The sequence below is a fragment of the Odocoileus virginianus genome, chromosome 21 (assembly GCF_023699985.2).
Source record: "Odocoileus virginianus isolate 20LAN1187 ecotype Illinois chromosome 21, Ovbor_1.2, whole genome shotgun sequence".
Classification (NCBI taxonomy): domain Eukaryota; kingdom Metazoa; phylum Chordata; class Mammalia; order Artiodactyla; family Cervidae; genus Odocoileus; species Odocoileus virginianus.
Window position 1 is genome coordinate 55,532,913 of NC_069694.1, and position 20,912 is coordinate 55,553,824.

The 20,912-nt window shown below is 42.3% G+C and overlaps 1 protein-coding gene across 3 annotated transcripts in view; it reads right to left on the bottom strand.

Moving 5' to 3' along the window:
* Window positions 1–20,912, bottom strand: part of SEC24D (SEC24 homolog D, COPII coat complex component) — a 113,317-nt gene that overhangs the window by 40,814 nt on the left and 51,591 nt on the right. For all 3 annotated transcript variants that reach the window (XM_020879794.2, XM_070452381.1, XM_070452382.1), the window contains 2 exons: window positions 5,220–5,358; window positions 1,946–2,061 (listed from right to left, as the gene is read on the bottom strand). In XM_020879794.2, the coding sequence (XP_020735453.2) occupies window positions 1,946–2,061; window positions 5,220–5,358 (255 nt within the window). The remainder of the gene's footprint in view (window positions 1–1,945; window positions 2,062–5,219; window positions 5,359–20,912) is intronic.

The following is a 20,912-nucleotide window of genomic DNA, read 5'->3' on the forward strand; positions in this document are numbered from 1 at the left end:
TTGGTACTATAGGACATCTTTTTTGTGTGAAATAAATCATCTGTACCAAAAAATGTTTTTATGTTTTCCCTAAATACGTTCAAATGCTACACTTAAAACTACTAAAGCATTAACTCTTCTCTGATAATTAGGTCTATGTTATCTAGTTAAAAACTCATATTGCACACTAAAATGAATGAAAAAGGTGTATTAATTGGAAAACATTTTAAAATTCACTCAGTTGAGAAAACTTCTAATTAGGAACAATGTTCTTTGTAATTTTTACTAAACACAACATGTGCTGGCCCCCTAGGGGACATCTAGGGAAGACACCTGTGGGTCAGAGGCCATTTCCTGAGGACTGGGCACTCAGGAGCACTCATTTTTGGAAGGGGAAGTAAGTCAGAATGAGTGTGTGTCTTCAAGTCTACACACAGCACTTCAGATACAAGCTGAAACTTGAAGTGACATCCAAGATGTTTTCAAATCACTAAAGAATTTTAAAGACCTGCAAGATACCCATCATGATGTCACTATCACTAGGGGGTTGGGGAAGGGAAACAGCTGGTCCTGGGGGTAGTGACACCCTTGCAATTTCATTTCCTCATCCACTAACTCACTATCCATCCATCCACAGGCACTCATCAGCTGCCTACCCTGCAGCAGAAACTGTGGTAAATGCCATAAAGACAGCTAGGACAGGGCTGGCCTGGTGGTTCAGTGGTTAGGAGTCCACCTACCAGAGCAGGGAACCCGGGCTCAATCCCTGGTCTGGGAAGATCCCACATGCCACAAAGCAACTGAACCCGAGTGCCGCAACTACTGAAGCTCAGGCGCCCAGAGCCTGGGCCCCCAGTGGAGAAGCCAGCACAGTGAGGAACCCTCGCACCCCAACTAGAGAGCAGCGCCCACTCCCCGCAACTAGAGAAAGCCCTGTGTGCAGCGGAGACTCAGCGCAGCCAAAAGTGAATTAATTAAATCAAAAAATGTTAGTACATTAAAAAGAACATAGCTAGGACAAGATTCTTGTTCCCAATGATATCAGAATCTAAAAAGAGGGAAAACATAGCAAGATTTAAATTCTATGGGGATAACTGCTAAAACAGATACATGGACCAAATTATGTGGGAGACAAATCAGAACATTTAGTAAATAACAACCACAACGAAGTCAGAGAAAGTCAGATGAAGTTGGAGAAACACTCACATAAAATAAAATTTCAGTCAGAGATTAGAGAATAAGTAGGAATTTGCTGGGTGGGATATGCAGAGCTGTAACAGGAGGATGAAAATGTAGTCAGGCCAAAAGAATATCTTAGATACAAGCATGGAGTTGAGCAGAGGAGCGATCCTTTCGGAGTATGGGAGCCCGTTTTGTACAACTGAACATGCAGCTGAGGTGGGAGCTAATGGTCTTACAAGGAAATAAACTTGTGAATTTCATTTTTTAGATTGAGGCAGTAGGAGGAGTCTCACAGTTACATTTTAAAGCAAGGAGACCAGAGGACAGGATACCAGGCTGCTGAAATAACCTAAGGGCGATTCTGAGAGTCTGACTTACTGTGGTGATGGCTGAGTGGAGAAGAAAGCCAGAGAAACGTGTCAATAGTCTTACTGACCATACTGACGACCTTCAGCCTGCAAAGGGAGATGCTTTGGGGATGACTGACAAAACAAATAAAGCAGAGGTGCAGTAGGGAACTGTTGCATTAAGAACCTAGCATATTCTCTCTTAAAGGGACATAAAAATGAAATTATTATTTTTTTCTTCCTGTCACTGCAGTGGATGGTCTGGCTATTTAACTACGTTAACAGCCTAGACGGCTTGATGTCTTAGGGATTTCTACTTTCCCATGGCAACACTCAAATGCTTTGGTTGTGAATTAAAGTCAGGTCATTAAGCATGAAAGTTATTCACTTGTATCTGATATCCATATATAAACACTGGAAGTCCTGGGAGCACTTACCCTGCAGTAATCCAAAGTAGCAACATATTCATACGATCCTAGAGATAACTCTGGCTTCTCATAGTGGTCCAGTCTTCTTCCAATGTGGTCCAGATGTTGGAAATAGAATGGTGGAACTAATAAAAACAAAATAGGAAAGGGAATCTTTTGTTTTTACAACACAGACAATTTAGTAAGTTCTCAAAGTTTATTATGGGAGGAAAGGAGTTAGTATGAGGAAAAAAAAGCATTTTAAAGCCAGAATGTAGCGTATTCTAAAAATCCACTAGTCTTTCTTTCCAGTCTTGGAAAGAATGAGGGTCTTCTAAAATATCTTCCTGACCGTTCTGCAAGTTACTGATGACAAAGAACATTAATGGTCTGGATCATTACAGAGAAACAGCAGATAAAAGCACGGGAGTTTTTAAATCATCACAACCAAAAGTTAATTCTCCCTATTTAATGGCCTTTTCTCACAGGAATTCTAACTTTTCAAACTATTTAAATTTTCAATACCCCAGCAAATATACATTGGTTATTTGGACTATGCTGTTAGCTCTAATGTTTATTATCTTTTAATCAGCGATGTCTTCAGCCACAGGGAGTTTGCACGGTAATCTTTAATGTTTGGGCTTCAGAGTGGAGACGATTACTGTATTAGGGAAAGACTACACCATGATCTCGGCTGAGGAACTCTTAATTTGATTCAAATGTCTAAGAAGGTTAGTTCTGGCTAAGCCCTGGAAGTCCTCCAACAGGCAGGAACGCTTATGACTCACACACTGAACTCTTGGACAAATATGGCCTGGTATTTCTGTGCAAACGACCTTTGCTGCCTTGAGAAGAACAGGGCTGACTGTTAAACCACTGACAACAGAAGTATTTAGAATAACTAGCTATGCTCTGGTTTTAAGCATTTCATAAAGAACAACATTTTCATTTGTAAAACCAAGTAACTAATGACTTGTTTTAAAACCAATAACTCAGTATACTTTATTTTTAGTTGTGAACTAGCACATGGGTTGGACTTCCCTTGTGGCTCAGCTGGTAAAGCATCTGCCTGCAACGCGGAAGACCTGGCTTCGATCCCTGGGTTGGGAAGATCCCCTGGAGAAGGGAAAGGCTACCCAGTCCAGTATTCTGGCCTGGAGAATTCCAGGGACTGTGTAGTCCATGGGGTCAAAGAGTTGGACACGACTGAGCGACTTTCACTATCACTAGCACATGGGTTACAACAGGGCTGTTTTCTTAGTCTGGACATAAGACAACAGTCACTGAGGCTTGATTTTTTTTTTTTTTTTTTCTGTTTTCTTACTATATTGTGGCCATTTCTTTTTAAACAAGTTTTATAAGATTCCCTTGTATATAGAGATCTCTGAACTTGGAAATTCAATGTTTTGAAAAGATTGTGGAAGTGGGAAGCTGACAGTCTCAGCTGAGCTAAGAAGGCTATGACGGCCTTTAACTGCTCTTCTGTTACGTTTAGCACACTCAGTTACTTAGTCGTGTCGACTCTTTTGAAACCCCACGGACTGCAGCCTGTCAGACTTCTCTATCCATGGAATTTTCCAGGCAAGAAGATGAGATGGATAATGTGGCATCAGCTGTTCTACGACGTATGGGTGGTATTTTCTACACACTTTCTATAATTTATTTTTATTCACACATCTACATGTAATTGGTGAAAAAAAATTCCCCTTAAAATCAATTAGCTTTATATTTGTTAGCATTTAATATTATTTGTCATGTTTCATAAACCAGATTCAAGTCCTCCCATAAATTACATGAGGCCACATGACACTGGTCTTCCTGCATGTCTTTGGCCTCAAGTTCTTCTGACTGAGAAAGAATCTCTGACATTTTGAAGGAAAACAGAGTGAAACCATTTGACTATGCCTGCAAGGTTCTTTCTAACAAACCTCTGCCTTCTTTAAACCTAAATGAAGAATGTAGGTGCCAATGTAAATCTAAGGGGGTCTGGCTTTCTTGCAAGAACAAACATTGGAATCTAGTACTTTTGCCGGCGAAGGTCTATCTAGTCAAAGCTATGGTTTTTCCAGTAGTCATGTATGGATGTGAGAGTTGGACCATAAAGAAAGTTGAGCACCAAAGAATTTATGCTTTTGAACTGTGGTGTTGGAGAAGACTCTTGAGAATCCCTTGGACAGCAAGTAGATGAAACCAGTCAGTCCTAAAGGAAATCAACCCTGAGTATTCAGTGGAAGGACTGATGCTAAAGCCCTAATACTGTGGCCACCTGATGTGAAAAGCAGAATCATTGGAAAAGACCCTGATGCTGGGAAAGACTGAAGGCAACAGAAGGGGGTGACAGAGCATGAGATAGTTGGATGGCATCACCGACTCAATGGACGAGTTTGAGCGAACTCCAGGAGATAGTGAAGGACAGGGAAGCCTGGCGTGCTGCAGTCTATAGGATCGCAGAGTCGGACACAACTTAGCAACTGAACAACAACAACGATATGAATAACCCTATTAGAAAATGAACACAACAGCTTCCCAGGAGTGGACACCCGAGGGATTCCCTCGGGGTAGAAATACCAGAGCTTCGTGTGTTTTTCCTCTACAGGAAGTGGCAGGGCCTTTTAAGGCTTCAAGCTGACACTCTGGGCATGAGGCCAGTGAGACACAAGAAAACAAAGACCCTAGATGCTCTACGTGGACGGATCCTGGATGGATTTCTGATCAACTTGTGAAGGAAGTTGAGGGCTGGAGTGAACACGCTGGGAATCCGGTGACCCTGTGGAGGCGTGACGAAAATGCTCCAGGAGAGGCCTGTGCCATCTCCTAACTTTTCCCCCCAAAACGAAAGCACTTGGAAGCATGTGCTCTCGGGGTTCCTGAGATCCAGGTCCCAGGGCTGTGTGGGATTTGGTTGCAGATTTCATGAAGGACAAGCGATGGAGTAAGACCTTCCTTAGAAAGAGCAGTGAAGGTGGAGAACCAGCGGAGCCCGCGCGCTCTGGTATACCAGTGTGTGCCGAACAGCTGCCACCGCGGCAGGGCGCCAGGCCTCCCAGGGGGCCGGGGCAGTCCTGGAGACAGGCTGGAAGCCAAGACCCCACTCCGCAGCACGCGGCTTCTAAAGGTCTTCCTGAGGAGGCCTCGCTGTCAGTCTCCTGCTCTGGGGGCCGGGCGAAGCCACGGGCTGCGTGAAGGGCGCACGAGGAGGCCAGCGCCGCTCGCCCGCCAGAGCCCGCCCGCGGCCGAGGGGTCGCGGCCGTGACGACGCAGGCAGGAGGGCCGCACGCGGCTCAGACCCGCGGGCGCCACTCACCGTCATTCACGCAGCTGCAGAAGCCACACTGGTACCTCCTCCCGCCTTCGATGAACTGCATGAACGGGCACATGTAGGCTTTGCACCTGTTGCATCGGACTGGTCCAGCCTCCCCATGGTTTACCAGGTAGAGGGGCGTCTAGAGGAAGCAAGCAGAAGCAAGAGACACGTGGGCACAGCGTTTCCAGGCTTCCTGAGAAGCCCTGCAGCTGTAGTCACTGAAATGCGAGAACTCCAGACTCATTAAGGTACTCCCCTCAGTGTCCGCCAGGGGAGGAAGGACGCCTCGCCTCTCCTGAGACTGTGTGCAATTCAAGGCAATACCCAAACAAAAATTACTTTAAATGCGTGTCTAGTGTATAAACATATTTGTACATTTATGTATATGTGTATTGACCAATGTGTGTGAAGACAGAAGGAGAAAAAAATACAGTGATGATACCCTGAATATTCACTGGAAGGACTGATGATGAAGCTGAAGCTCCAATACTTTGGCCACCTGATGCAATGAGCTGACTCTTTGGGAAAGACCCTGATGCTGGGAAAGACTGAAGGCAGGAAAAGGGGGTGACAGACGATGAGATGGTCGGATGGCATCACTGACTCAATGGACATGAGTCTCAGCAAACTCCAGGAGACAGTGAAGTACAGGGAAGCCTGTACTGGAGTGCTGCAGTCCATGGGGTTGCTAAGAGTTGGACACGACTTCGTGACTAAACAACAGCAATAATACTTAATAAAGCTTATGCTGAAGATGTCCTGGATACCACGTATCACATATCTTGCTAAGTTTGTTCATTAACTATAAATAAAGAAGGGAACTGGGTCTGATTTTAAAAGCACTAGTTTGCACAGCGGCATGCTGCTTAGATAATTCCACCCAATATACAAATTATTTCTTCAAAACGGCTACTGTAATGATGTAAAGTAATTAGCCTATAAAAAAAAAAAAGAAGAAACTAATAAAATATAAAGCAACATTGTAAAAAAAAAAAAAAAAAAGGCAACTCTCAAGAAACCTGCAATGCTGTTCACTTATTTAGGCAAGGAGGCTGATCCTGCCTTTTCCATTTCTTTATCCCGTGACAAAACATCTCATGAAGGAAGTACTCTCAGTGCAGCAGGTCATGCTTTGCCAGAACAAAAAGAATAAATATTTCAACGGCTTCTTCCTCATAAACATGTGTAGAACCCATTACACATCCTTTACAGCTTGAAAGTGAAAAAGCTCAGCGCTGGAAGTCCGCCTGGTCTCTCAGCACTTCCAGCTTTCAAAACAAAACCACAAAGATTCTTCTTGTTTTTATAAATCTCCTTAAAGATAACATTTCTAGAAAAGCTTGACAATACAGGGTTTGGCACATCAACTAAGTTTTTCTTTAGAGAAACAGACATAAATAAAGCAGACTGCTGCTTAATGGAGACTTTGAAGAGCAGGAGGAAGGTGGCGATGAGGTGAGGTCACAAGGCCATTTTTCTGCCATTTTCTCAGGGGAGAAAAGAGAGAGAGGAGAGATCTGCAGTCTGTCCCTGCCCAGACGTCCAATGTGGAAGCTAATCTGCTGGGGTTTCAGAAACGAGTTTTGAGACCTCAGAGCAGGAAAAAAACAGACAGTATGATACATAAAAGAATCAGGGAAAGGATAAGAAATACATTCAGAATCACTAGGCACTGTTCTCTCTCCCACCTCTTGCTTCAAGGAAGCCAGGAGATGGATTCAATTTTCCCGTTTCTGGCTTCTCCTGGTCTTAGCATGGGTATGGCTTTGGTGTCCGAGTCGTCATGTTGTGAGAAGGATTCAATGAAGAAAATGTGAAAGTGTTCGTCTCTCAGTTGTGTCCGACTCTGCCATCCCACGGACTACAGTCCACCAGACTCCTCTGTCCAGGGAATTCTCCAGGCAAGAATACTTCTCCAGGAGATCTTCCCGACCCAGGGATTGGACCCAGTGTCCTGCACTGCAGCCAGATTCTTCACCATCTGAGCCGCCGGGGAAGCCCCACACAGTTAGGAGGCATATGCAATATAGAGTATTAAGCCTGGCATAAAATTACTGAATAAAAGGTATCTAACTGTTGTTGTCATATCTATACAGAACAACCTTTCCTCTCTTAAAACCACTCAGCTCAAGAGAGTGTGTATATTTAATAGGAGGGTTAGAGTTTGATAAGTTTGAGATAGGCTTGAGTTTCTAAAGGCATTTATTCATATAAATATTTAAATTAGCTAATGTGTTAATATGAAATGTTATTGTAAAAATTATTTAGAAGACAGGGAATCCACCTTTCAGGAGATTTTGATACCATCCGATGCTTAAAAAAGTTGAGAGGCACAACAGATTTTAAAATTGTTCTATGAGTTTGATTTGCATATACATGTGCTATGCTTAGTCACTCAAGTCATTTCCGACTCTACTCAACTCCACAGTCTGTAGTCTTCCAGGCTCCTCTGTCCATGGGGGTTCTCCAGGCAGAAATACTGGAGTGGGTCACCATGGCCTCCTCAAGAGGATCTTCCCAACCCAGGAATCAAATCCGTCTCCTGTATTGCAGGATTCTTTACTATCTGAGCCACCAGGGAAATCCGTGCACACACTCAAGGAATGCACACTATATATGCATTCAAACACAGACCCATACAACACTTTCTCATATACACTGTTAGTTTGAAAGGCATTAAGTGACAAATGTGTGTTGTCTTCAACTAGAAATAATAAGAAATAATCTGAGGGCAACAAAAAGGAAGCAAATGAGAGTATGACAGAGGTACACTTATGGCTGATTCACGTTGTACAGGAGAAACTACCACGCCACTGTAAGGCAATTACACCCCAATCAAAAAAAGATGTGGGTTTAGGTCAATGAATGCAGAACCAGAAGTGAAAGACAACAAAAGGTAATGATAACGCAGTTTTTTTCTGGGTCAAAAACCCAGTCATCAGTCATTCTCTGGGTGCTGCTGGCTTCTACAGCTTTAACCTCAGAGATGAGGAGCTGCTTTCAAGAGAGTTACACTAGGGTTAAAGCCGCCAACATACATCAACTCCAGCCAAGTCTACTTCTCTCATCCCTTCATCATTTTCAAAGAGCTCAAAGTCTATCATCAATTCACTGAGATACTTTAGCAACAAAATCTGATGCAATTATTTGCTAGACAAAGCAGAGGTAATGGAAATTAACCTTATTTTTCCTGATATGATTTACTCAAAGGCAGGCCCAACCAAAAATTACTGTGAAATTGTCGGCAGCTACCATCTAGGCATTCCAGTCCGGGCAGATTCAAACTTGCAGAACTGAAAATGACTGTCTCGTCACAAACTGGAATTGAGTAATGACTGTATCGAGGCTGTGAAACACGCATGCATTTTTTTTTTTTCAATTTTCGCTCTTTTGGAGACTGAATGATGGATAGGTAAGGGAAGGACTGCAGACAATTGAGGTGACGGTAAAGAATGTTAAAAGCTTTTAGACTGTTTACATTTTCTTTCTGGGCAGCAGCACAAGGGTTTCCACATCACGCTGTCTTGCCTCATGTTTCTCAGGCTGTGCTGAAGGCCATCAGAGACTTTCTTTGCTTTCCCCAGATGTCTGCTTATCTGCTCTACAGTAGCATGCATGAGCTCATAAACAGCTAATCTCACTTGTATTCTCATTTCAACTTTAGTGTATACAGCTTAGGAAAAAATCAAATTACTTCCCCAAAAGTCCTAAGTTTCCTTTTTCTTCTTCTTAATACCTCAGAAATATCTTCAGATTTTGCAACTTTGTTTATAAGTGTGTTTTTTACTCTTTTGGCCTCTAGTATATTCCTGCCTGCTCTTTCTTTTCTGTTCTTTTCTTAAATGGAAAAAAGTGAAAGGATGGAGAGCCTCACTCTAAAACCCTCATCTGGCTCTTCTTGGCTCCAGTCCTGTGTGGCCTGAGTTTATATAACATGCAACTGATGGTGATTCTGGGGAAAGAAAGACAGAGAAGAATAGTATCTGAACCCCTGGTTTGTGTTTTTGATCTACCAGGCTTATGCCAAATACTTTATTGGTACTAATTTTAACTAAGACCCTTTAGCTGAATAAAAGGTATCTCCTTTTAATGCATATATAACATCACAGTCCATTTGGACCACAAGAAAGAATATAATTCATGGAGAAATGAGGTTCAGTGTTAAAAGTTTTGAATACTATTCCATGTAAAAGGAGTAGACAACAAAATGTGTCAATCAACAACTCCTTGGCACTGCTAATACAACATTTAAAGTTTTCCTATATTTATATATTATCAGTTTCCAAGTGTGCCTGCCACTCCTTTTAACATCTGTACATTCAGTGCTGGGTGTGGTGTGTCTTGATGGGGTATACAGTTCAATGGGATGGAAAGACATTAAACACAGAAACATGCAATTAAAAGAGCAATGTAGGAGCAGAAAGAATACTTGGGAATCATCATTAATAAAAGCAATGTTAAAGTATTCACAGATTGTAACCAAAAACAACAACAACAAAAATAAATCCTCAAAGAAACAAAGCAGAACCGAGAAAGGTCCGACATGGAGAATTTTGACAAAGTTTATGGCCGAGGTACTTTTGCTTTGGCATATAACCAAAGTCTGAATACACAAGTCTTTCCATATAGACTCTTAGTTTTAGCAAAGTGATAAATAACAGAAGGTAGCTATTATAGCTGCTTATACCTTTAAGCTGCCTATGAAATAGTGAAAGTCACTCAGTCATGTCCGACTCTTTGCAACCCCGTGAACTATATGTATACAGTCCATGGGATTCTCCAGGCCAGAATACTGGAGTGGGTTTCCATGCCCTCCTCCAGGGGATCTTCCCAACCTAGGGATCGAATCCAGGTCTCCCGCATTGCAGGCAGATTCTTTACCAGCCGGGCCACCACGGAAGCCCTTAGCTGCCTATAACTCTACCTATAAACTAATTACACCAAACCTGGAAAATGAAGAAAATACGAAGGTGTTCTTATACCACAGATCCACTAGGTGGCATTGTATAACTAAAAATTAAAACCGCTCACGTAATAAAACACTCAAGATAATTATGTTATACACATTTTATGTAGCTATCACCACAATTAACTGAATTTATGTCAGTTGTTACCATCACAAAATTAAGAAACTTATACTGTTCTTGAGACAGTCTTTGATAATGGTTAAAAAATATTCTGGTGAAAACAAAATGTGATTAAAGATTAAATTCAGGCTATTTTAAGCATGAACTACATAGAAATTACAGACTGTGCCAAATTTACTGGAGAGTGGATAAGAACCTTGTTCAAAGGTTTCTAATCCTCTCCCAACCTCCGTGACTACATGGAGGAAAACGGGGACCCTGCAGGGACTGGCAGCCCCGGGCACACGGGGTGCTGCTGCCCGGGAGAGGAAGCCGGCTCTCCCGCTGCCGGCGCCCGCCCGCTCCTGGCGCGGGCTCACGCTCACCACACGAAGCAGCAAGGTAAAGCGAGGCGTGAGGCGCGGTGCTCAGCCGGTCCCTGAGACGGAGGCTGACCTTCCTCCGGCTGGAACATCCAACCACTGGCAACAGTGTGGATGAGGGCAGACACAGCCCAGAGCGGCCAAATAGGGAGATTCCAGGAACACGCTGACTTAGGAAGGTGTTCCTGCCCGTCTCCGGGGCGTTCCTGGGCGAAAACAGTCCCTCTGCCTTTCGCCTAAGCTCTAACACAGGCACGAACACACACACAAGCTCACTCTTAACCACCTGCTTTCCCCTGTCTTCTAATGCTTGTTTACTGATTCTGAAAAAGAGACACACTTTGCATTTTCAATATGTACTTCCCTTCCTTTTTTCTCTCCTGTTTTCTTCATGAGAAGTCTCCAGGAGAGCAATCACTGTCCTGGGACTACACAGTTGTCCCCACACAAAGAATATTCAACTTTACCAAGTGCCTGAAGGAAATAGCTAGGCTAAATAACTACTAGTAATGGGAGAGAGTTTTGCCTACAGTGGCTCCTCAATCAAAATGTGGCTTGATATAGGATCATATGCAGTATCAGACTATATTCTCTAATAGATTACTGTAAATATATATATCTCTAGCAGCAAAGATACACTGTATTATCAAATGTGATCCTGGCACACAGCTACTTCTTTGGGACTGGAGTGCTGCTTACAGTTTGGGTCTATTTCAAGAGAGTTTCAGTTAGTGATTTGGATTAATCAGGGGATATAAGTGGAAGCATGAAAACGGTATCTGAAAAGATAATCCAGAACTTGTGATGAACAACCACCCTTTAAAAATGTTAAACGTTCAGACTATTAAGCATGCTGGAAGACAAGCAGAGTCGGATTCCCAGAGGATTATGCCCAGCAGCTAAAATGAAGAGAGTCTGTATCAACTGTGCTTATTAAAGATATTTCTATAAGAAAGAGAAATGAGAGGCTTGTGTGTGTTTTCTATTTTTGGTTTCACCACGTATGCCGTTTGGCCAGCCTGCATCAACAGAAAAGGAACAGGGCAATAGGGTGCTTACTGTACACACGTTTTTCTCAACAACAGTACTATTCTGTTGGACTTTTAAAAATAACAAATACAGCATGAAAGAATAATATTTTTTGAATGCCTTTTAAAAATCATTCTTCTGAAAAGAAACTGAGCCTAATAATAAAACACTCAATGTCCTGAAATACCTGTAAGAATATATTTATACTTTTTTAATGTGTTTTTAGTTGGCCCTAAAACTTTGTGTTTTCATACTTCTAGAAAATTAACCTCTTGCTTAGTTTGTGGCACTTGAGAGATTATTTTCAATTTTTTTCCTCTTCAATAATGCTACTGAGTAGTCATTTATTGGGAAAGATTAAAGGTAAGAGGATAAGGGGACGACAGAGGATGAGATGGTTGGATGGCATCACCGACTCAATGGACAAGAGCAAACTCCGGGAGATGGTGAAGGACAGGGAGCCTGGCGAGCTGCAATCCATGGGGTCACAAACAGTCTGACACGACTGAGCAAATGAACAACAATAACAACAGTATAATATTGTATGTAATGTTATAGAACATTTACTCTTGTTATAACTATATCAAGAACTTATATTGGATTTTAACATGTCCTTAATTTGGAAACTGGTCTTTTTTCATTTGGAAGGGGGTTGTTTTTTGTATCTATCCAGCATTGACAAATCCTGATTCAAATTTATAATATATGCAAGATCATAACTATCATCTGTATGATCTGTGGTTTAAAATGCTTTCATGTATATAAAAATCTCGTGCTGCTGAGATGTTAACAAACCTGGATGTGGGAATTATCATCCTGTTGTTCAGAAGGGAATGGACATCAGTGAGGAACAATGATTCATTCACCCAATAAACTGCAGAGCAGGAGCTTGAATTCCCGTTCATTTCCTGTGCTATACATTCAGAAACTGCCTGAAAATTGCTTTGGTTGAGAAGCACATCGATTTGGAGAAAGCTGCCATCACCCATGGTGCACTGCTTGAACCAAGCCCTCAGTAGTCCCTGGGACCTGTGAAGTGTTCTCTCTCTCTCTCTCTCTCTCTCTCTCTCTCTCTCTCTCTCTCTCTCTCTCTCTCTCTCTCTCTCTCTCTCCAGGAGCTATTTTATGCCTTTTCGGTTGCACTGAATCCTTCAAATAAGCTCTCTTCCCACCTCCCTCAGCAGATAATTTCCCCTCAGTGCTCACAAAGGAAAACGAAACCTCAGATAGGAATTCCCATGAATGTACCGGCACCTACTTAACGTTTCCTTTTCTCTCTCCTGTCACAATAAGAAGAGTGTCCCTCTCTCCTCCTGACATGTTCTCGGGGACTTTATCTAAACCAGGACCACGTCCCAACCGGCCCCTCGGCACTGGCCCAGGCATTTCAGGGACCAGGTCCCGACCGGCCCCTCGGCGCTGGCCCAGGCATTTCAGGGACCAGGTCCCGACCGGCCCCTCGGCGCTGGCCCAGGCATTTCAGGGACCAGGTCCCGACCGGCCCCTCGGCGCTGGCCCAGGCATTTCAGGGACCAGGTCCCGACCGGCCCCTCGGCGCTGGCCCAGGCATTTCAGGGACCAGGTCCCGACCGGCCCCTCGGCCCTGGCCCAGGCATTTCAGGGACCAGGTCCCGACCGGCCCCTCAGCCCTGGCCCAGGCATTTCAGGGACCAGGTCCCGCCCGGCCCCTCGGCCCTGGCCCAGGCATTTCAGCCGTGCGTTGCCACTGGGGCCTGCGCCCGACAGCACCCATCACAGTGCTTTACCTCTGAGCATCACCACTGAATTCTCAGACCCATGCCTTACAGGCCTGACGCCTCTGCTTGTTTAATTGGTGTTCCTCCTACAGCACAATACCTAGAGAACAGGCAGTGGACAGTTTTTGAATGAACAAACAGAATATCTACCAGGTACCCGCAAATATGCTGTCCTAAGCCCAGGGCAGTTCATGATAGGTGCTAAACGAAAGGCAGAAATAAAAGAAGAAACCGCTTGTTGGGAGAGGGGGGCCGGTAAAGGACGCTTTCACGGAGGCAGGGAGTTACGAGGAGCTGCATTTCCACTGAGGACATAACAGTGAGAGCGCAGGGCTCAGGAAGAAAAGCCTGAGCTGGGGGAAGGTGGTGGCCGGCAGGCAGGAGCCAGGCTGAGCTGAGAAGGAAGATGAACAGGAGGGCTGCAGGGATTCTGGGGAGAAAGCTCAAAGCCAGGCAGAGCAGCATACCCTGGCTGCTCAGGTCTCCCTCCTTCCCCGCCCCACTCCATCCCTCTCCTCCTCTCTCGTCTCAAACCGGCTGGGATCTCTCCTTTCACAAAACTAAAGCAATAGAGTGGGAAGAATGATTGGTACTGGTTTCCAAACCTGCTTATAAATTAGTAAATTCTTTACAATTACCCTGAGGAATTTTTAGAATTTGTTTCATCATCGACTGTATTTTATTCAATCCCTAAAATCTCTTTTAAAAATACAACTCAAAAGATGTTTGAATATTACTTCTAAATTTCTAACTAAAAAAAGTCCATTCCTTAACTGCTTAGGTAAACCTCAGGTTCACCACTGATCCCAAGTGGTGCACGTTTCGGAGTAAATTCTCAGTAAATGCTTGTTAAATGGATGACAAGAAAAAGAGGGAGGGAGGGAGGGGGAGAAGGAAAAACTGAATGAAAAAGAAAAATGAAGGAAGAAGGAAAATACAGAAGTCACTTTTGGATATATTTTCCAGTCTTCTCATCACAGAAGATCAGGTCTGGGTGTGAAAAACCCTAGTATGTTAGGTTCATCCCAAGGTACGCAACAATAAGTAGACCGGGAGCCTCTTCTTTGCAAAGGCCAACAGCATCTTAAAGCAAACACAGCTGTGACTTTCCTCCCAAGGCCCTCCGATGCCGGCAGGCTTTTCAGGGGGAAGGTCAGGTCAGACCATATGCTGAAGTCTACGAGAGGGCTGCGTGCTCCTGCTGACAGGGCACCCAGGGTTTCAAAGGGAAAACAAACGTCAGTGCAGTTCAGAGGGCACCATCACATCAGTTTACCTGAATGGAAGTCATAGTTCATGACAAAATTACAAACCATGAGAAATAACTCTCAGGCAAAAAAAGACGGTCTTTTTGGATTGGATTGTGTTGACGTAGTCTTTCAAGTTACGGGTATATTTGCAAAGATCAGTGCTACTGTTCTTACTGGAACACATGTTGAAAACTTGAGTAAGACATTCTGTCTCAAGGAGCTATGTTATTCAGGGATTCTATTTTCCCACATTTCTTTTAAACTTTGACCTATTATAATTTGTCTTTGGTCCCTAAGGAAGAATTATATTTTGTTGTCTGATTATAGGCCACTGACTGAAGCCATGTTTAATTGCTATAAGAACACACAGTGGTCCACAGACAATGAAAATATATTGTAGACTTAAAAACCCTATGAATCAAGCTTGTTTCTTCCATAACAAAATGACCGGCAGTTTTTTGTTTCTCAGAAAAATGTAAAATGCTCCACTTTAAACATGAAAGTGTTAAAGATAATAAGCTCAGGGGACAACTTCCTTTGTCTTTCTGACAGAATTACAAGTTAGCCAGTCTTCCCTCCATTTATCTCACTTCTTTATGGCTATGGAAACACTTCAAAATATTCCCCCACCTAAGTATGAGCCCAGTCTGTATTTAAATGACACCTTCTTAATCAGGTCTACTGTCCACAGTATGCAATCTGAAACCTGCACTCCACCCGCTTCCCCAGGCTGCCCCCATCCCCTGACCCGCTCTACTTTTTCCTTCCTCCATTTGTTCAATAATTTTCTTATTACTAGGTTCACTGTCTTTCTTCTTTCCATTAAAATGTTAGCTCCATGGGGACAGAGATTTTTGTCTGTATTGTTCACTGACATATCCAGGACCACGAAGAGTATGTGGCACAAAATGGGTAAAGAGTAAACATTTGCTGAATTAAATCTTCGTTGAATAGGATAGAAAGAAATAAACCCATGCACCTATGCTGGCTCAGACAGTTAAAGAATCTGCCTGCAATGCAGGAGACCTGAGTTTGATCCCTGGGTTGGGAAGATCTCCCAGAGAAGGGCATGGCAACTCACTCCAGTATTCTTGCCTGGAGAATTCGATGGATGAAAGAGCCTAGTGGGCTATAGTCCATGGGGTCGAAAAAGAGTCGGACATGACTGAACGACTTCAGACCAGACCAGACCTATGGTCAGTTAATCTATGACAAAGGAGACAAGAATCTGCAAGGAGAAAAGACAGTCTTCAATAAATGGTTCTGGAAAAGATGGACAGCTATGTGGAAAAGAATGAAATAAGAACATCCTCTAACACCATACACAAAAATGAACTTAAGACAAATTAAAGACCTAAATGTAAGACTGGATACTAAAAAATTCCTAGAGGAAAACATAGGCAAAATGCTCTTTGATATAAATCACAGCAATATCTTTTTGGCTCTGTCTCCGAGAGTAATGAAAATAAAAACAAACAAATGGGACCTAATTAAATGCAGAAGCTTTTGCACAGGAAAGGAAGCTGTAGACAAAATGAAAAGGCAACCCACAGAATGGGGTGAAATATCTGCAAATGATGCAACCAACAAGGGATTAATTTCCGAAATATACAAACAGCTCATATAACTCAATGTCAAAAAAAAAAAAATACAAAAACAAAAAACAATAAAAAAAAATGGGCAGAAGATCTAAATAGACATTTCTCCAAAGAGAGACGGATGGCCAAAAGGCACAAGAAAAGATGCTCAACGCTGCTAATTATCAGAGAATGCAAATCAAAACTACAATGAGATTCCACCTCACACGAGTCAGAATGGCCAATATCAGAAAGTGTACAAATAATAAATGCTGGAGAGGGTGTTGAGAAAAGGAACCCTCCCACCCTGTTGGGAATGCAAATTGTAGAGCCACCATGAAGAACAGTACGGAGGATCGTTTAAAAACCAAAAACAGAGTTACCATATGATCTGATCCTGCAGTCCCATTCCTAGGCATGTATCTGGACAAAACTCTAATTTCAAAAGATACATGCACCCCAATTTTCACAGCAGTACTATTTGCAATAGCGAGGACATGAAAGCAGCCTAAATGGACATCAAAAGATGACTAGATAAAGATGTGGTCCATATATACAATGGAACATTAGTCATGAAGAATGAAATAATACCATTTGTAGCAACATGGAAAGACCTACAGATTAGCATACTAAGGAAAGTAAGCCACAGACAAATATCATATGATATCACTTATATGTGGAGTCTAAAAAAAAGATACATATGAAATACAAAACAGAAATAGACCCACAGACATAGAAAATAAACTTATGGTTACCAAAGGAGAAAGGTAGAGAAGAGATAAATTAGGAGGTTGGGATTAACATACACACTCTACTATGTATAAAACAGGTAACCAATAAGGACCTACTGTGTAGCACAGCGAATTACACTATTTTATAATAACCTATAAAGGAAAAGAACTTGATAAAAATATATCTATGGGTACATGCATGCTAAGTCACTTCAGTCGTGCCTGACTCTTTGCGGCCACATGGACTGTAGCCTGCCAGGTTCCTCTGTCCATGGATTCTCCAGGCAAGAATACTAGAGTGGGTTGCCATTTCCTCCAACCCAGGAATTGAACCCATGTCTCCTGAGGCTCCTGCACTGTAGGCAGATTCTTTACTGCTGAGCCACTGGGGAAGCCCAGATATATATATATATATATTCAGTTCCGTTCAGTCATTCTTTGCAACCCCATGGACTGCAGCATGCCAGGCTTCCCTGTCCATCACCAAATCCCAGAGCTTACTCAAACTCATGTCCATTGAGTTGGTGATGCCATCCAACCATCTCATGCTCTGTCATCCCCTTCTCCTCCTGCCTTCAATCTTTCTCAGCATCAGGGTCTTTTTCCCTGAGTCAGTTCTTCACATCAGGTGGCCAAAGTATTGGAGTTTCAGCTTCAGCATCAGTCCTTCCAATGAATACTCCAGACTGATTTCCTTTAGGATGGCCTGGTTGCATCTCCTTGCAGTCCAAGGGACTCTCAAGAGTCTTCTCCAACACCACAGTTCAAAAGCATCAATTCTTCGGTGCTCAGCTTTCTTTATAGTCCAACTCTCACATCCATATATGACTACTGGAAAAACCATAGCTTTGACTAGATGGACTTTTGTTGGCAAGGTAATATCTCTGCTTTTGAATATGCTGTTAGGTTGGTCATAGCTTTTCTTCCAAGGAGGAAGCATCTTTTAATTTCATGGCTGCAGTCACCATCTGCAGTGATTTTGGAGCCCCCCAAAATAAAGTCTGCCACCGTTTCAATTGTTTCCCCACCTATTTGCCATGAAGTGATGGCACTGGATGCCATGATCTTAGTTTTCTGAATGTTGAGCTTTAAGCCAACTTTTTCACTCTCCTCTTTCACTTTCATCAAGAGGCCCTTTAGTTCTATTTCTGCCATCGGGTGGTATCATCTGCATATCTGAGGTTATTGATATTTCTCCAGACAATCTTGATTCCAGCTTGTGCTTCACCCAGCCTAGCATTTCACATGATGTACTCTGCACATAAGTTAAATAAGCAGGGTGACAATATACAGCCTTCATGTACTCCTTTCCCAACTCTGAACCAGTCTGTTGTTCCATGTCCAGTTCTAACTGTTGCTTCTTGACCTGCATACAGATTTCTCAGGAGGCAGGTAAGGTGTTCTGGTATTCCCATCTCTTGAAGAATTTTCCACAGTTTGTTGTGATCCACACATTCAGAGGCCTTGATGTAGTCAATAAAGCAGAAGTAGATGTTTTTCTGGAACTCTCTTGCTTTTTCAATGATCCACCAGATGTTGGCAATTTGATCTCTGGTTCCTCTGCCTTTTCTAAAGCCAGCTTGAACATCTGGAAGTTCACGGTTCACATACTGTTGAAGCCTGGCTTGGAGAATTTTGAGCATTCCTTTGCTAGCATGTGAACGAGTGCAACTGTGTGGTAGTTTAAGCATTCTTTGGCATTTCCTTTCTTTGGGATTGGAATGAAAACGGACCTTTCCCAGTCCTGTGGCCACTGCTGAGTTTCCCAAATTTGCTGGCATATTGAGTGCAGCACTTTCACAGCATCATCTTTTAGGATTTGAAATAGCTCAACTGGAACTCCATCACCTCCACTAGCTTTGTTCGTAGTGATGCTGCCTAAGGCCCACTTGACTTCACATTCCAGGATGTCTGGCTCTAGCTGAGTGATCACACCATAGTGATTATCTGGGTCATGAAGATGCTTTTTGTACAGTTCTTCTGTGTATTCTTGCCACCTCTTAATATCTTCTGCTTCTGTTAGGTCCATACCATTTCTGTCCTTTATTGAGCCCATCTTTTCATGAAATGTTCCCTTGGTATCTCTAATTCTCTTGAAGAGATCTCTAGTCTTTCCCATTCTATTGTTTTCCTTTGTTACTTTGCATTGATCACTGAGGAAGGCTTTCTTGTCTCTCCTTGCTCTTTGGAACTCTTCATTCAAATGGGTATATCTTTCCTTTCCTCCTTTGCCTTTGGCTTCTCTTCTTTTCTCAGCTATTTGTAAGGCTTCCTCAGACAACCATTTTGCCATTTTGCATTTTTTTCTTGGATCTATATGTATGAATGACTAAATCATTGTGCTGTATACTTCAAACTAACAGAACTTTGTAAATCAACTGTATGTCAATTAAAAAAAAATCCTTGTTTAAATAAATTGATTCTTCATTAAAATGGACACTGCTCATCATATCACATAACAATATATTATTGCCCTCATTATGTACAAAACAACTGAAAAATTTCTAAAATCCATATGTGATTATACAATTATATAACTAACTCTGTATATAAGGATATCACAAAAGTCAAATTACCATTTTTCTTTTCACAGTTTACACCTACAGAAGCTCTACATTTATCCAAGATTATCTGAAGTTTTTTATATGAACTGTTTTTAGAGTGGGGAAAAAAAACACAGGACTGCAAGTTTCACACAGTCCGACCCGCTGTCCTTGCCACCACTGGAGGGCAGCCCCGTGCCCCAGCCAGTCTGCTTCCAAGTGATGAAGAGAATCATCTTTTGTGAGTTAATTTGATCTGGGAAAACATACAAAGCATCTGGAGGTAAGACTTGAAAATAGGGTTGTAAAAAAAGTTTAGAAAATTTTAATTTAAAAAATGTATGTGACCAATTTGAAAGCAGCTGGAGAAATAAATACATTTATACATTTATTATGCATGAACAGTGAGCTGGAAGGAAGAAATATGATTCTTAATTTACCAAATAAGCAATAAAAACTGATAAATATGAGCTAAGAGTCGATCCTTTTTCTATAGGAAAATGAGAAATGTAGATGAAAATGTTAAGTTTGAAGTATTTAGATAAAAGAGTTTTTCAAAATTTTTTAAACTATGGAAGAGAAGACAGTATGGAATGTACCAAACAAAAAGAAATTTAAATCTCATTCCCATGTTAAAGACTATGACATGTGTCAATTTACCTCCGGAAGTGCAGTTCTGGATTAAGAAGAGTGAACTCTGCAGTAGATGAATTCTGTGATATCTGCATATACTAGAGTTTATTATTATGGCTCTTCTGTTTTACCATACCATATGGCTCTTCTGTTTTCTTTCTGTATTTTGCAGACATATTGTTCAAGAAAGTCAAACATGCTCTTATTTTCCCAAAGAATAACATTTTAAAGATTTTAATCTTCTCTTTTATGTCTCATTTATCTTCCCCCACCCATACACAGACACAGACACACACACACATATCTTCACTTTATAGTGAGATGATATGAAAAGAAACACTGGAGGGAGAATAAAGTGAAACTTAAGCTAACCTAATGAAGTTTACTGTCCAGGAAATTTTTTAAGCAATTGTTAGCCTAGTTGGCACAATTTGGCTCCTGGATTGTCAGCACCTTCTTAAATTACCTTGGAACTTGTTCAATACCAAATGCAGCAGCATTTCTGCATAACGTGGGTGCTCAGTAAGAGTTTGAGCATAGAAAATCTTGTCACCTACAGACTGGCACCTGCCATCGACCTCTACAAGAATTAAACCGCGCTGCTGCGGCTGCTGACTGCAACAGCCCTGGGAAGGAGTGCGAGGCGGAGAGCAGAGAAGAGGCGCTCTGTGCTCTGGGAAAAGCCGGCAGGACAGGCCTTCAGCTAGGTATTTTCAGGAGCCAT